This window comes from Scyliorhinus torazame, chromosome 8, assembly GCF_047496885.1.
Source record: "Scyliorhinus torazame isolate Kashiwa2021f chromosome 8, sScyTor2.1, whole genome shotgun sequence".
Classification (NCBI taxonomy): Eukaryota; Metazoa; Chordata; class Chondrichthyes; order Carcharhiniformes; family Scyliorhinidae; genus Scyliorhinus; species Scyliorhinus torazame.
In genome coordinates, this window is record NC_092714.1 from 238,527,463 (window position 1) to 238,545,094 (window position 17,632).

Genomic DNA, 17,632 nt, shown 5'->3' on the forward strand with positions numbered 1-17,632 from the left:
ATTGGTAGGAGGACATTTATGTGCTGACTAGGATTGGGATATAAAGTATGTGAAGGTGCCATCCAAAATTGAAATAATTTCACAGTATTAAAAGTACTTTTTCATTTACTCTCTCCCCTTCTAAGAGTATCATAGAATTTACAGTGCAGAAGGAGGCCATTCGGCCCATCGTATCTCCACCGGCCCTTGGAAAGAGCACCCACTTAAACCCACACCTTCACCCTATCCCAGTAACCCTACCTAAGTTTTTTCTTTGGACACATAAGGGCAATTTAGCATGGCCACACCACCTAACCTGCACATCTTTGGACTGTGGGAGGAAACCGGAGCACCCGGAGCAAACCCATGCAGACATGGGGAGAACGTGCAGATTCCACACACACAGTGATCCAAGCCAGGAATTGAACCTGGGACCCTGGAGCTGTGAAGCAACAATGCTAACCACTGTGCTACCATGCCGCCCTGTGTGAAAATCACATAAAAGTTAATTCCAAGTATAATACAATCCGGTTGTATATTGTATGTGTTTATAGAATGTTTGTAACTGTTGATGATTCCTTGCTTTCTCCTATATTTATGATCTGAATCTTAGTTCTTTTGAGTTCTGATTTACCTTATTCAATTTTCTCTATGATGTGTGCACCTGCTGTTTTGTGTCTCTCTTTGGCCTGGAATCCTCCAATCTTCTGCTCGGAAAATCCCTGCTTCACATAATATTTTATCTATCTCCACTCCTCCTTGATGCCTGCCTTTATTATTCTCTCCCTTTATCTCTTTTTCCAGATGGCTCCCTTTCTTTGTGTCTGTTTACCTCCATTTTCTGATGTCTCCCTTTCTTTCTCACTCGTATGTGTTGGAAGACTTAAACTTTCTCAGTCTACACCATACCGTATCATCAGAGAGATGGTACTGAGAGCCTGCACTCTTCCAAGGTTTTCAGCCATCAGTACTCTTTCACTATATCCCAAGACTTTACTACCTGTTTTGGAGATTCTGGGTCAGTCAGGTAAGTACTGATTCATATTTCTTTTTCCAAGCTATTTTCTATAATTTCCTTTCCTCTCTTTCTATCTCTTCAGTCAGAAATGCCTGTAAGCATCAGGCTGCTTGAAGGAGCTGCAAGAGAACACCACAGGGATGGTTCTCCCAGTAGCTTTCTGTTTGTTCTATAGGTAGCACTGTCCTGCTTTTTGGTAGTGTAGGTACAATAAATAATTTGGTACACAAGATATAATATCCTGGTCACACTGTCAGCACAGCCCCTCTTCAAGCTCCAGAGCAATTATACTATTCTCAATTATTTAATTTTGTATATCAGGAGATCATTCACAAAAGATGCCTCACTAGCTTACAATGTATATGCTGCTGGAGTTATTATTTTAAATATTTAATAATACAGTATTCATTTTAGTGTTCTGAAATTGGACATTTGTGTAACACTGAAAATAGTGGGAATTCCTAATGATTCCAGGTTGGAAAGTGTTAATTCAAAATTCTTCCTATAATGAAATGGTTTACTTTTTCAATATTAACAGTGAGTGTATTTGCTGAGTTGTGAGATGCAGGCATGGATGTCAGTGTGTAAAATCCAGTGCTCAGTTTACTACCTACTGTATCATACAGGCTTGAACCCACAACGTTTTTAATCTGACAAGAGCACTGTCACTAAATCAAGCTGACAAATGTGTGAAATATGCCAACAGGAATGAACAAGAGCACTAGACCAGATAATTAGGTTTGCAAAATATTCTGGTTCTCTGTCTAAAGCAAGTTGTATTGCAGGCAAGTTTGAAAAGTTATTTGAAAAGTTGCTTTCAGAAGCACACCCGGTGTCTAAATGACAGCTTGGCTCTTCAACTTAAGGTTGTGGGTTCATACTCGAGTACAGGACTTGAGCACATTTTGTAGGTGACACTTGAGTAGAGCTCACATGAGACAACATCGTTATCTCCACTTGAGCCACAAACCTCCAGTTCTTATTCAGCTGCCTGTGAGATAACTCCATTGCTACAGTACTAGTGCATTTGGCTTTAAAAAATGGGTAGGTTCACTACAAGACCATAAGACATAGGAGCAGAAGTAGACCATTCGGCTAATTGAGTCTGCTCTGCTAATATGTTTATAATCAGTAAATGTGTTACTTGAATAGAATTTAAAATCAGTAATTTGTTTAATAGATTGGCTCAGGAGACACTCAATCTTCATGCTTACCCAGCATGGCCAGTTTCCAAACATCCCCACCAGCATTTACATTGGGACCCAGTATGGGAACAGGTGTGGCCTGCAGAGTGTTGTGAAGGTTTTTGAGTGAACTTGTATAGTAGAACACACAATTCATTAGAATCATAGAATTCCTACAGTGCCAAAGGAAGCCATTCAGCCCATCAAGTCTGCACCGACCCTCTGAAAGAGCACCCTACCTAGTCTCATTCCCCCCCTGTAACCCCATAAACCCACCTAACCTACGCATCCTTTGACTCAATGGGGCAATCTAGCATGGCCAATTCACCTAACCTGCTCATCATTGTTCTGTGGGAGGAAATCGGAGCACCCAGAGAAAACCCACGCAGAAATGGGGAGAACGTGCAACTTCCACACACGCAGTCACCTGAGGTCGGAATCAAACCCAGGTCCATGGCACTGTGAGGCCTCCATGCTAACCACTGTGCCATCATGTCACGCATTAGTATGGTTTTCCTCAGATTCTTAACTGAAGGGATGATTTTATTTTTATTCAAATATCAGTTCCTAGTTGGTCACAAATCACACATTTCCAACACACTACAACCAAGAACACACAGACTGACAGTTAACAAAATGCTCCCAGTGACACAGGGCATCAATAAACCCTGTCTGAAATCCCGTTAACTTTCCTGAAACACATTCCACACACTATAAACTGACAACAACCCCTCCACTCAATGACACACATCTTGGTTGACTCCAGAAGCAATCTGGTAACTGACCCGAGTGGTGAAGTCCCAGTTTCAACCTTCCCTGGAATATCTGTGCAACTCTCAACCGCTTGGGCACGGGCCAGGGAAGACGTGGCCACTTGCTCCTAAAGTGGAACATGAGGAACAGCTCAAATTGTGACCGTGACAATCTATGTCAAACCATTGCCCATATTCTCAACTTCTGCCCTGAGAGATCCATTCCTGGTGGCATCACAGCCATTCACACTGCGTCCGCTGAAGTAATTGAATGGATTGTTAACTTTGACATTGAGCTATAACTACTTACCCAGCTATATGGAAGAAGGAGCACGATACCGGTCTATTTTCCTGTTACATTTTACTTTTTGTACTGCAGCCATGTGACTGAAAAGCACTTTTTATCTTTCAAAAGGCAACATTGTTTCTTTAAAAAGATTATTAAACATTGTCCCAGTTGCCAGGTTGCAAGAGTATTCATTGAGAGCAAGTAAGCTAGTCATTTCCTTCTAATTTTTCTGTCCTTCCAATATTCTGGCCTCCAAGGATAGCAACTGTCAATATAGAGCAACATCCCTCAGTAATGGATTTATAATTAACGTCAGGATATGTATACTCCTTTCAACACCTTCCCCACGAATAACACCTGAGCAGTGAAAAAGGCAAGCTTGGTTAGCAGCTAAGCATCACCATAAGAGAGAACAACTAAGAGAAAGGGGTAATTGTGTGAGCAGATGCATTCAATCCATTGTTAGAAACTTGTACGCTTTGTTTTTAAAAAATATATAATCTTTTTAATTACCAAAATATTTCGCAACATTTTGTTAATAATGCATTGAAAGCAGTAATTCTAACAATTTAGCAGGAATGTACAAACAACCGTGGGAATATATTGGAAATGCACAGCAAAATTTAATTGAATTATTTTGATTGCAATTGAATTTTCCCAAACCTTTTAAGTGATCACTTTAGAAATAAATTACGTTTCTGCACAAACTTTTCAACTGAGCGAAAACATTCCCGAGGACTTATACCATAGACACTTTTAAACTCCAGGATCTTTGCTTTTGCTGAGTAACAGTAAAGCATCTGTACATTAAACTCATTGAAATGAATAATGTTGCCATAGATTATTTTGTTCCAGCAGTTAGCTGACTCAACCGTACTATCCACTGTGTTGGTTCAAAGTTTTCTCTCACCACAAACCACTTGTTAAAAAGGCTATCTGGCATCATAGTTCAAATATATAAATCTTAATGTTATATGAATAAAATGCAATAACATCTCAGTTTTACTGTTTCAGAAGAAGCATAAACACATTTATTTTAAAGCAGGAAAGAGAAGAATTTGATTTTATTTGTTAAGCGATTGTATGATTACATATCTAATAGCAATTTCTACCCAACAGGGTTACAGAGCTAGCCACAGTAGTTATATTGGTGCAGATAAGTTAATTTGGCAGAATTTAGATATTGGAATGTAAGTGGAATAAATTTCCTCATCATGAATATTTAATGGTTAGGATTGAAGAGCTTTGTTAATATTTTATTTTCTAATGAGACCCCTGTTTTAGTTGATAGTATATCAATAACTCTCCTTGACAAACCCAACATTTCAATGTCTCGCGGATTTAATTGACTCAATAATTGCCAAATATTTCATACAATATGGCAAGAAGTCTTGAATTCACAGAGCTTTTGCTAAAAGGCAGTTTTCTGACATTTGTCTACAGATGTTTGTTTCCAAAATCATTGCTTAAAAAAGTCATCGACTTGCAGACAAATGACAGAAAACGGTATCAGCAAATCTACCAAAGTTTCATCACTCAGCTTTAAATAGTCAAATGTCACACTACTGCCTGAGTGTGGGTAGCATGAACGATCGGCACAGTGTTAAAAGTACCCCCACAAATACAGAGCTGGCAAGATTGCAGGCGGAACGCGAATCTCCTGCCACCACTGGATTTTTTATTTCCCCCAAAAAATCCATACATCTAGTGAAACATTTGATAGGGGAAAACCTGTATTAATAAGATTAAGCCCCACTCATTGGGCCAGGCTGTTTAAACATTTGAAAAAATAAATTGTGACCTAAGACATTACAAACATCTTAATCTAGATTGTCAGAACATAACACAAATACATCAAATTATTATATATTCAAAGAAATAACAAAACTTATAACAATATTCCTCATCCCCCCCCTTCGTAAATTCGAACCCATTGCACAAATGTTAGTTTCAGGTTTCACTCCCACGCAGGCATATTAACAGCCCTGTATGTGCGCATCCATTTCCACACTTTGGGTCCTAGTGGAGGAATGTGGAACCATAGCTCACCAACAACAACACTCAATGGTACACAGACCTTAGTTCCTCTTTTATACTTTAACTGAAAGAATTGAAAAAAAAGGTAAGCAAACAAGATGCATTAGCACAGGTCACCTTTATAATAATGTCAATGCTCAATAATGTATGTTAGGACATTTGTGTAACTTAATGTTTATATTTTATGTTTGTGTGGGTGAAATGTTTTTGTGACATGACTTTGTCACATCAAGTCATTTGAATAAAAGATCATGACTGATGACTATGTATTGCTTCAAACAATGTGGAAGTTAGGGTTGTCCAATAGTTGGTATTTTTGTAGCAAGAACTATATTAAAAATGTCACATTTTCTGGCTCTTCCTCTCTCACTGCCCCTGCCCTACTGAAGGTTGGGACAAGGTTGCATGGTGTTCTCCAGTTACATGTGGCCATCTTGTGTGTGCTTGACAGGAGTGTCAGCAGGCACCTCATCAGTGGAGAGAAGCTGAGCATGATCGTGTCCACTCAGCATCTACATATAGATAGTACTGGCAGGGATTACTGGATAGCAATCGAGAACCAGAACTCTGCTTTGAATTTCTCTTCCTTCACTCATTTAGAACAGTCCTCCTGACATGAAGAATGCATATAACCGGGTTTGTGAAAAGGTCAGCCCTTGAACTGCTTTTTAAGAATATCTACCCAGATCCAAATTGGTGCAAGCATAAATGTTCTTGTGGACATTGGTTGGTGCTAATGAAGAGTGGAAAGTTGTGGGCTGGTTAAATCAGTCTCATTAAAATTTTATTTATCGGCGTGGCTTTGTTGTGCTTTGTTGCAGAGGGCACAGGAAGACTCTTCTTTGAATTCTACCGACTCCTTCATGACACCAAACCAAAGGAGTGGGAAGACAGGCCTTTCTTCTGGCTATTTGAAAATGTTGTTGCCATGGGTGTCAATGATAAAAGGGACATTTCACGTTTCTTGGAGGTAGTATTTAAATTCTGTTCAGCTTCTCACCTGTTCTCAGTTTTTAAAATGTGTAATTTTGACAATCGTATTGAAGTATGACATGTTGTTTGTGACCCTTATTAATGAAGAATGAATTTAAAAACATCATTGACTGAATTGGCCCATTTGTCCATTGGCAAAGATAAAGGAAAGTGAGTGGAAATGGCTATGATTTGTATGTATGTGCTCCTTTACAATTTTCACTACATATGTAAAAGAGGAAAGCTGTATTGTTTGAATATACAGCAAATCCAGTGCAAATGGTGCAATCACAACACACTGGGCAACAAAAACATACGGTCAGACACACTAAGTTATATAAAAACGTATTTATTGGCTGTAGTTGAGAGTACGCAAATGGCCTGGAGGTACAAATAGCCATATTTAAGAAAGACGTTCTACCAGCTTTATTTTTGAAAAAAACATGGACTTGCTTGATTAATATATTGATTGGAGCAGGAATTTGCTTCTTCAATAAAAAAGCTACTCTTGCAGTTCATGCATAGGGTGATGTTATTGACATATTCTATCAGAGACACCCATATTTCGATGAAATCTGCCATTAGGAAAAAGCCCTCTGCTCTCACTTTCTTATTCTTGCCCAAGGGAAAAGGGATGGAATAATTTTCTCTATTAAACAAGATATTGTCCACCTGTTTTATGCAGCAAGGCACAAGACTGACTGATGCTAATCATGGTCTTACTGCTTCTGAAAAAACCTGAGGCAATAAAATTCAAGTGGGCTATCATTGTCATGGCTATTAGCAGTATTGTACCTTTTGTGCAGTTTGACTGCAAACCTCCTTTCTCATCCCTTTTCTCTTTCCCCAAGTAAAACAAATACAGTGGAGACTGAGAAGAACAATACTGTGCAAAATGGAGTGGCAGAATCTGCCCTGAATGAAGAAGGGTGGCACGGTGGCGCAGTGGTTAGCACTGCTGCCTCACGGCACCAAGGACCCGGGTTCAATCCCGGCCCCGGGTCACTGTCCGTGTGGAGTTTGCACATTCTCCGCGTGTCTGCGTGGGTCTCAACTCAAATATGTGTAGGGATCTTCTGGTCTCGCCATTGTCAATGGGGTTTCCTGGAAGATTTCGCTGGCGTGAATGTGTAGGGTAGGCGGATTAGCCATGCTGAATTGCCCCTTAATTGGCAAAAATTTATTTAGACCTGAATGAAGAAATTTCTCCCTATCTTTGTCTCAAATGATTGACTCCTTATCCTGAGACTGTGCCCATGTTCTGGATACTCCAGCCAGGGGAAGCCACCTCTCAGTGTCTATTCTATCAGGCTCCTTCAAATTCCTATGGGTGGGATTCTCCAGTCCGCCAGAAGCATTTTCCTGTGCAGCGCGCCCTCGCTAGCAGTGGGCTCCTCCATTCCGGCAGCCAGCCAATGGGATTTTCCATTGTGACCACCCCACGCTGTCGGGAAACTCGTGAGCATGGGTGCACTGCAGGCAGAGCGGAGGATCCCGCCTACGGAGAATTCCATTGTATATGTTTCAATGAGATCACCTTTCATTCTTCTAAACTCCCAGAGTGCAGAGGTCCAAATTACTCAGCCTCTCATTATAGGACAACACTCTTGGCCCAGGAGCCATTCTACTGACCCCCCACCAATCACTGTTCCAACACCAAGGCAAATATGTCCTTCCTTAGAGATTGTGTGACCACAGCCACAATACTGTGCACATTGCAGCACAACTTCCTTTATATTGCACTCCAATCCCCTTGCAATAAAGGGCATCATACCATTTGCTTTGCCAATTGCCTGCTGCAGCTGCATGTTAATTTTCTATGTTCCCTGTACGAGTGAACTAAGTCTCTCTGAACATCAACATTTAAAAGTTTCACACCTGTTAAAAATATTCTGCTTTTCTATTATTACCAAAAGGAATAACATCCCATTTCCCCACAATATACTCTATCTACCACCTTGTTTGCCACTCAATTAACCTGTCTGTATCTCTTTGTGTCCTCCTCACATTTTAAAATCCCAACGAGCTTTGTATTGATAACAAACTTAGATACCCTACTGTTGGGGCGTGATTTTCCAGCTGTGCACGCCAGCGAGATCTTCCAGGAAACCCCGTTGAGAACGGCGAGATCCTGCCACCGGCCAATGGCGTGCTGCCTCTGTTTTGCAACGGGTTGCTCGGTGAATCCTGCCCTATGCCTCCTTGTCATTCATCATTAATATAGATTGTAATATATAGATTATTAATATATATTCAGGAATAATATATATATATATATTTAAAATATTTTTATTCTCCTTTTTCACATTTTCTCCTGCATTTACACCCATCAACAATAAACAATAATCAGCAAGATATGTCAATCCCCATAACAATAACAACGATCCCATCCGCCCACCAACCCCCAAACATCAGCCAGCATGTTTACATAAACAAATGACAAAAAGGAATCAGGGATTACCCATAGTCATCCTTAATCTACACAGCCCCCCTCCCTCCCCCCACCCCCTAACTGATGTTCGATGTTATCCAGTTCTTGAAAGTGCATAATAAATAGTGCCCATGACTTGTAGAACCCCTCCGAGCTTCCCCTCAGTTCGAACTTAACCTTCTCATGGGTCAAGTATTCCAACAGGTCCCCCCGCCACGCCAGGGCACTGGGTGGAGAGGCTGCTCTCCATCCAAGCAGGATCCGCCTTCGGGCGATCAACGAGGCGAAGGCTATGATATCTGCCTCCGCACCCGTTTCCAACCCTGGCTGGTCCGACACCCTGAATATGGCCTCCCGGGGATCGGGGTCCAGTTTCACACGCACCACCTTGGAAATTACCCTAAACATCTCCTTCCAGTACTCCCCTAGCTTTGGACAGGACCAAAACATATGAAAGTGATTAGCGCCTCCCCGGCAACGCTCACACACATCCTCTACTCCTTCAAAAATTGGCTCATCCTCGCCCTCGCGAGGTGCGCTCTATATACCACCTTCAGCTGTATCAGCCCCAACCTCGCACATGAGGTGGAGGCATTCACTCTCCGGAGCACCTCACACCAGACCCCTCCTCGATAACCTCTCCCAGCTCCTCCTCCCACTTTGCTTTGATCCCTTCCAGTGGTGCCTTATCCCCTTCCAAAATAGCTCCGTACACCGCTGACACTGTCCCCTTCTCCAGTCCCCTTGTAGTCAACACCTCCTCCAGCAATGTGGAGGCCGGTTCCTCTGGGAAGCTCTGTATCTCCTTCCTGGCAAAATCCCGAACCTGCATGTACCTAAACACTTCTCCCTGCTCTAGCCCATACTTTGCTTCCAGCTCCCTCAATCCTGCAAACCGAACCCGAAGAAACAAATCTTTTAGCGTCTTAATCCCCCCCTCTTCCCATTTCCGAAAACTTCCATCCCACCTCCCTGGCTCAAATCTGTGGTTCCCCCGAATCGGCATGTCCCTTGACCTTACCCCCAACCCGATGTGTTGGCGAAACTGCCTCCAGATTTTCAATGAAGCTATTATTACCGGACTCCCTGAATATTTCCCCGGAGCTATCGGGAGCGGCGCTGTTGCTAGTGCCTTCAGCCCCGACCCCCTGCACAAACTCTCCTCCATTCTGACCCACTGAGAATCAACCCCTCTGACCCAGCTCCGCACCTTCTCCACATTCGCCGCCCAGTAGTAGTACAACAGGTTCGGGAGACCCAAACCCCCTGCCTGCCTTCCCCTCTGTAGCAGCACCTTTCTCACTCTGGCCACCTTCCCTCCCCATATGAATGAGGTAATCCTTCCCTCTATCTCCCTGAAAAAAGACTTTGGCAGGAAAATCGGTAGGCATTGAAAAATAAACAAGAATCGTGGCAACACATTCATTTTATCCGCCTGTACCCGACCCGCCAGTGACAGAGGAAGGCCATCCCACCTTGCCAGATCAGCTTTCACTCTCCCAACCAAACTAGTGATGTTGTACCTGCAAAGCCTCCCCCACTCCCGGGCAACCTGCACCCCCAGATACCTAAAATGAGTCCCTGCCCTACGGAATGGCAGCCCCCCCCCACCCCTGCCCCCACCCCCGGCCGAGACACCACAAAATATTCACTCTTGTCCAGGTTCAGCTTGTACCCCGAGAAAGACCCAAATACGCGCAGTAGCGCCAATATTCCTCCTATCGACGCACTCGGTTCCGACACATACAGCAGCAAGTGATCGGCATATAAGGACACCCTATGCTCTATTCCCCCCCGCACTATTCCTTTCCATGCTCCCGAACTTCTCAATGCGATGGCCAACGGCTCAATCGCAAGTGCAAACTGCAGGGGGGACATAGGACATCACTTTCTCGTCCCACAGTGGAGAGAAAAGTATCTCGAACTGATATTATTTGTGCGGACACTCGCCTTCGGCTCCTTATATAATAGCTTTACCCAGTTCACAAATCTTGGTCCAATCCCAAACCGCTCCAGCACTGCCATCAGGTACCCCCATTCTACCCGATCAAATGCATTCTCAGCGTCCAATGCCACAACTACCCCTGTTTCCTTCCCTTCCGCCGGTGCCATAACGACGTTCAAAACCCTCCTAATGTTCGAAAACAGCTGCCTCCCTTTCACGAACACCTCCCCTATCACCTTCGGGAGGCACTCCTCCAGCCTACCCGCCAGTAACTTCGCCAACACTTTTGAGTCCACATTCACAAGTGATATGGGCCGATAGGACCCACACTCCATCGGATCCTTATCTTTTTTTAGCAACAGTGAAATCGATGCCTGCCCCAAGGTTTGCGGCAACACCCCCTTCCCTATCGCCTCCTCAAACATCCCCACCATAAGGGGTGCCAACCTATCCTTGAATTTTTTATAATATTCCACTGGAAACCCATCCGGCCCTGCCACCTTCCCCGACTGCATCCTCCCAATCGCATCCTTTATCTCCTGCTCCACTATTGCTCCTTCTAATGTAGCCCTGTCCCCCTCCCCTAGCCTCGGGTACTCCAACCCATCTAGAAATTCCTGCATCTCACGGTCTCCCCAGGGTGGCTCTGACTTGTACAACCTCTCATAAAACTCCTCAAAAACCTTGTTAATCAGCACTGCAGCCACCACCAACTTCCCTGCCCTATCCTTCACCTGAAGAATTTCCCTTGCCGCTGCCTCCCTCCGGAGCTGACCTGCTGACCCCGCCTTATCTCCATGTTCATAAACTGCACCCCTTGCTCGTCTCAGTTGGCGCACCTCCTTCCTGGTGGACAGTCGGTCGAAGCTCGCCTGTAGTTCCTTCCTCTTTTCCAGCTTCGCCGGGTCCCCATCCTTTGCATACCTCCTATCTACCTCCAACATCTCATCTATTACCCTCTGCCGTTCCAACCTCCTCTTTGTCCACCCTGACCTTATATGGAATTACTTCACCCCTCACCACCGCCTTTAGAGCCTCCCAGACGACTGCCTTTGACACCTCACCCGTACAATTGAAACCTACATATTCCTTAATTACTTTTACAATTTTCTCACAGAGCACTTGGTTCCCCAAAAGTCCCACATCCAGTTTCCACCCCGGTCTCTGCGCTGCCCCCTTCTCTAGCACCATATCCACCCAATGTGGAGCATGATCTGATACTGCAATTGCAAAGTATTCCGACCCCTTGACTCCAGCCAGCAAAGCCTTCCCCACCACAAAAAAGTTGATCCGCGAGTATACCTTATGGGCCGCTGAGGAAAACGAGTACTCCCGTTCCCTTGGGTGCAGGAACCTCCAAGGGTCCACCCCTCCCATTTCCACCATTACCACAGCCAGCGCCTTCGCCCCCCCTGATGGGACCAGCGAGCGCGGCCGTGATCTGTCCAACCTTGGCTCCTGCACCAAGTTCCAGTCCCCCCCCACAATCAGCTCATGCGTGTCCAAGTCGTGAATGGCCCCAAACACCTTCCTCGCGAATCCCACATCGTCCCAATTGGGACCGTATACACTTAACAGCGCCACTAATCTCCCCTCCAGCGCCCCTGCCACAATCACATATCTACCCCCCCTGATCTGCCACCACCTTCTCCATCTGGAAGCATACCCTTTTGCTGACCAACACCGCTACCCCTCGAGCCCTTCCATCAAATCCGGAGTGAAGCACTTGGCTGACCCAGCCCTTTTTAAGTCTCACCTGGTCCTTCACCCTCAAGTGAGTCTCCTGCAAAACTTATGGAAGCAGATAATTACTACCCTTGGCGGCTCGTTCACTTTGGGCTTTGGCCTTAATGACAATGAGCTCGGTCTAGCTCGTACAGGGTGGGGCTCTCACCCTCCCCCATCAGCTCCACCAACTTCTTAGCGAAGTATTGCGTTGGCCTTGGGCCCTCTGTCCCTTCGGGCAAGCCCACAATTCTCAAATTGTGCCGCCTTGAGCGGTTTTCCAAGTCTTCCAGCTTTGCTCGAAGTCCTCTGTTAACCTCCACCACCCTCCGCAGCTCGTTCCCCATCGAGGTGACCTGGTCGCTGTGTCGTGACACGGCCTCCTCCAGCTCCTTCATCTTCTCGCCCTGCTCTCTCACATCGGCCGATGCCTTTGCCACCTCCACCCTCATCGGGCCGATTGCCTCCTCCAAAAATGACTTCAACACGACCGCCGTCTCCTTCCTCCAGGCCTCCATGTGCCTCACCAGCTGTTTTTCCAGCTCCACCGCCATCACCTCGGTCATCTTCTCCACCGTAAGTAGTGCGGCCCCGCCTTGCAGTTCGGCTTCCGCCATCCTGTCAACACTTTTGCTCGTCCTCGCCTTCAGCGGCAAACCCGCGTTTCCTCCTTTCTTCGATGCTGCTCTTCGCATCCTTTAGCAGCTTATTGTTTTTTATCTTCTTTCTTTTCTTCTCTCTCCCCCTTCACCCTCCTGTCCTTCATCAATCTGACTTATTCTTTTTTTGAAAAAAAAAGGGGGAGAGAAAAAAAAACTTTCACCAAACTTCCTTAAACCTTCTTTCTTTCTCCTCTGCATTCACCCAGAACTCCACTGGGACCAGGCTTCAGCCTTCTTTTTTCCTTCTAGGTGGGAGTCATCCGACGTGGAGCACCCTCCCTACATAGTGCCCTGGCCTCGGGCCTGCCGCCTCGGCCTCCTCGTTGCTCTGACCCTGACGCCGCGCCGGGCCCAGCACCTCAGCCCCCGCCGCCCGACACCCGCGCGAGGTTCTTCGCCGGTTTTTAAACCGGTCCCACTGGCTGCTCCTGACAGCCCCAGAGGCCGACAATAGTCGGGGGGTACGTGAAGACTCGGGGATTTCCACGAAATCGCGGCCACCGGCGGGAGCTCTTGTTACTGCAGCCGCCCTGCTCGCCCACGCCACCGGAAATCCCAGGAATAATATATATTAATATAGAATGTAAATAGCTGAGGTCCCAGCACGGTTTCTTGTAGCACTCCATTGGTTACAGCCTACCAATTGCAAAAGACCATGTTTATCTCTACTCTTTGCTTCCTGTCCGTTAACCATACTAATACTCCATGAGCCCTGAGCTTGAGTATTAAACATTTTGTGTGCCATATTATTGAATGCATTTTTGAAATCTAAGTATACTGTATGAAATGTAGCAAAATTATTCTCCAACTATTTTTTCTCATCAGATTATCCCAAAAAAGGGCTTTGATAGGAAAATCAGCACTGTAAACCATCTGTTCCTGCATGTAGCTGCTGTAACAATAACATGTTTCCTCTTTTACTGTATTATAGTGTAACCCAGTTATGATTGATGCAATAGACGTATCAGCAGCACACAGAGCTCGCTATTTTTGGGGAAACTTACCAGGAATGAACAGGTTAGACAGGTTTCTATTTTTGTAAAGCACGTCTGAATTTTGCATTTTCATTAATTCAGTTACTTAGTTTGCTATCAATTACTTTGCATATATAATGAAAACTAAAAGATTGTACTCATAACTTTGTATTATATTGGTTGTATTAAGGTGTAATATTATTATGGTTTCCTGTAGGTGGAACTGTTGTTCAATCTAAATGCTGGAAAATACAAGTTGTAGTATTACTAGCAGGTGAATGCTTTATATGACATTCTCTGTCTACCTTTTTAATAGAAGGAGGATCCTTCTTAAAATAAGTGGGCTGTACCTACATCGAGGTATTGGTGAGAAGAATTCTATACAAATGCGTTAACTATTTATCAGATAATATTGTTAACAGGACTCATTCTGCTTATTACTTTATAAAAGAAAAATTGGTTAACCTATAATAGATACTCAACCGGGTCCTTTCACCTCTGGCACCTGAGTTTCAATTCAGCTCTAATCGATGGGAGGAACGTGGCTCAATATCTGTGAGCTATAAAGATCTTTGTATGAGATGGCAGGGACCATAAAGTGATGGGTCTGTGTGGGAAATTAAACTACTCATGCAAATGTAATAGGCAATGCTGTACTAAATCTCTCAGAGGGTAGTGAATCTGTGGAATTCTTTATCACAGAGGGCTGTAGAGGCTGGGTTGTTAAGTATATTCAACGCTGATAAATGTTTTAATCAATGGTTATGGGGTTAGTGGAGTTGAGGATTATCATATCAAATAATCTTATTGAATGGTTCAGCAGACTCGATGGGCTGAATGCTCTACTTCTGCTCCTATGTCTTATGGCCTTAATACCGAGGCCAGGATTGAGATGCGTTGTTGGGATAGAGTAGAGGGAACTTTTGTTTGCATCATGTTCATATAGACCCGAAGCAGGAGATGTTTTACCCAGATAGGGTGTGCAAATTTACAATTTTTTTCACACCCTACCATTCGCCCCATCAAACAAAACATTCTGACTATGGAATTTACTAATAAGCAACTTCAAATTATATCTCAGATCTGCAATATTGATATCTCAATCCATTAGCCTTCAATGTAAACATCATTAAGATCAGTGACTGGAACAGACTGGCTGTCCAGTGTATGAATTGTAAAAAATGTTGACAAGAAAGCAGCCTTAAATCTCAATAACCACCACCAAACTTCAAATTATACATATTACAAAAATGTACATGTCCTAGTATAATCAGCATATCTGATAGCCACGGTTTGCTCATATATGCCTTAAATTGTGAAATATTCTTTCCTACTTTTAATTCACATGGGAAATTGAAACAGGCTGCATGTGACATTATTATAATTTTAACTTGTTAGGATAATGGGCGGGATTCTCTGACTCCCCGCCGGGTCAGAGAATCGCCACGAGGCTGCCGAATTCTCCGGCGGCAGGGATTTGGCGGGGGCGGGAATCGCACCGTGCTGGTCGGCGGCCGCTGACAGCAGCCCCCCCCCGGTGATTCTCCAGCCCGCGATGGGCCGAATGCCCGCCCGTTTCGGCGGGTTCTGCCGAAGTATGTTACGACAGGTATTTGCCAGCGGGACCTGGCTCCGCAGGCAGCCTCCGGGGTCCCTGGCGGGGGGGGGGGGGGGTGCATGGGAGGATCTGGCCCCGGGAGGTGCCCACATGGTGGCCTGGCCCGCGATCGGGGCCCACCGATCCGCGGGCGGGCCTGTGCCATGGGGGTGCACTATTCCTCCGCGCCGGCTGGTATACCGATCCGCGATGGCCGACGTGGAGATGAACCCCCCCCTGCGCCTGCACTGGGATGACGCCAGCACATGCTGGCGCTCCCGCGCATGCGCCAACTCGCGGAGGCTCTTCACCGCCAGTTGGGGCGGCTCCAAGCCCCTTCCGCGCAGGCCGGCGCGGCGCAAACCACTCCGGTGCCGGCCTAGCCCCTGAAGGTGCAGTGGATTCCGCACCTTCGGGGCGGCCCAACGCCGGAGTGGTTCACGCCACTCCTTCGCACCGGAGTTGCCCACCCTGCCAGTTTCCGAAGAATCCCGCCAATATATACATATATAGAAATGTTTATCCTGGTTCTAAATGAATTATCCTGATTCTAGGTGAATTTTACTTGTCTTATTAAAAAGTGAAGAAGCAAGAAATTCTTTGATCAACAATTCATTAAGCTAAAGGTTATCATTGATGGCCGTAATATGTCTTAAAATGTGAATGATTGTATTATGACCAGCAGTTTCGTCAGACAGGAATGTGGTTTTGTGATATTTCATTAGTCACATTGTTGTATGATTTCCTGTGATCGACATAGTTATGTGTTAACTCAGTGACCAATCTTCTCATCAATTATAGCTGATCTGTATAGAGTTGGCTGCTAAGGACAAATGTTTATATTTCAAATTAATTACCGGCAGAGCGGGCTAGGTATACCCACATGGTACCTGCAGCTGGCTATTTAAGTGAAACCGAGGCCAGAGGCCCAGTATTAGGTTTGCCTTGGCCCTGTTCATTCAGAGGTATTATTGTTCCCTGTGCACTGAGTGTGCCTGTTTTGGAGTTTTGCCCACAAGTCTTCCAGAAAGCTGCTGTTTAAATCCAGGTTTATCAATAAAAAAAAACAGTAGAATTTTCGAATGCTTGGCGCTTTCGTTGGCTTTCTTTCTTTATGAAGGAAAAGTAATGTTAATTCTAATTATATTAAATTTATAACTTAGTTATCACGCTGATTAGTTGAGACATTGAACGTTTCACGGAATTGGCCTTGGTATTTATTTTAATTATCAGGATACAATGTTAAAAATATCTTGGGTGGGATTCTCCCAGACTCGCGCCAGGCCGGAGAATCCCCACAACCGCGCCACGCGGAGCAGAGAATCGGCGCTGGCACGTTTGGTGCGGCGCCGGTCGCGGGCCGCTCTACGCGACTGGGCCACCGATTCTCCGGCCCGCTCTAAAAAGGCAGAGTCCCACCGCCACCGTCCACACCTAGTCGCAGCCGGCAGGAACTCTGCACACAGGGTCAAGGGGGCGGCCTGTGGGGGGGAGGGGGCTCCGAACCCGGGGGGGGGGGGGGGGGGGGGGGGGGGGCTCCGATGGGGCCTGGCCCACGATCAGGGCCCACCAATCAGCGGGTCAGCCTCTAGCTCCCCGGGCCTATTTTCTTACGCGCCGGCCCCTGAACTCCAGCGCCATGTTGCGTCGGGGCTGGCGCTTTGAGGGAGGCCACCACGCATGCGCGGGTTGGCGCCAACGCCACTGCGCATGTCCTCGTTGACGCCATTGTGCATGCGCGGATCCCGCGGCGCACAGTTCGCGCCGGAATGGGGAGCTGGGGCATGAACTGCTCCAGCGCTGTGCTAGCCCCATGTAGGGGCCAGAATCGGTACTCCCAGCGGCCCTCCGTTTCTGACATGGACACTCTGCCACCGAATGGGAGAATTCTGCCCCTTAGCTAGTTCATACAGGTCAAATACAGCAATGTGAGCTGTCCCTCCATTACTTGCTATAGCACTGCTTGCAGTGTGTCATTTACAGCACAATCCAGTAGGTGAGAAACCTATATCTAAATAATTTATAGTTCTCATATTATTCTAGTAGCAAAACTCTGAAGTGGATATG

General features: G+C 45.6%; 1 protein-coding gene across 9 annotated transcripts in view; it reads left to right on the forward strand.

The window, feature by feature from the left end:
• Positions 1-17,632, forward strand: part of dnmt3bb.1 (DNA (cytosine-5-)-methyltransferase 3 beta, duplicate b.1) — a 352,173-nt gene that overhangs the window by 280,681 nt on the left and 53,860 nt on the right. For all 9 annotated transcript variants that reach the window (XM_072514981.1, XM_072514983.1, XM_072514985.1 and 6 more), the window contains 2 exons: positions 6,081-6,229; positions 13,926-14,011. In XM_072514981.1, the coding sequence (XP_072371082.1) occupies positions 6,081-6,229; positions 13,926-14,011 (235 nt within the window). The remainder of the gene's footprint in view (positions 1-6,080; positions 6,230-13,925; positions 14,012-17,632) is intronic.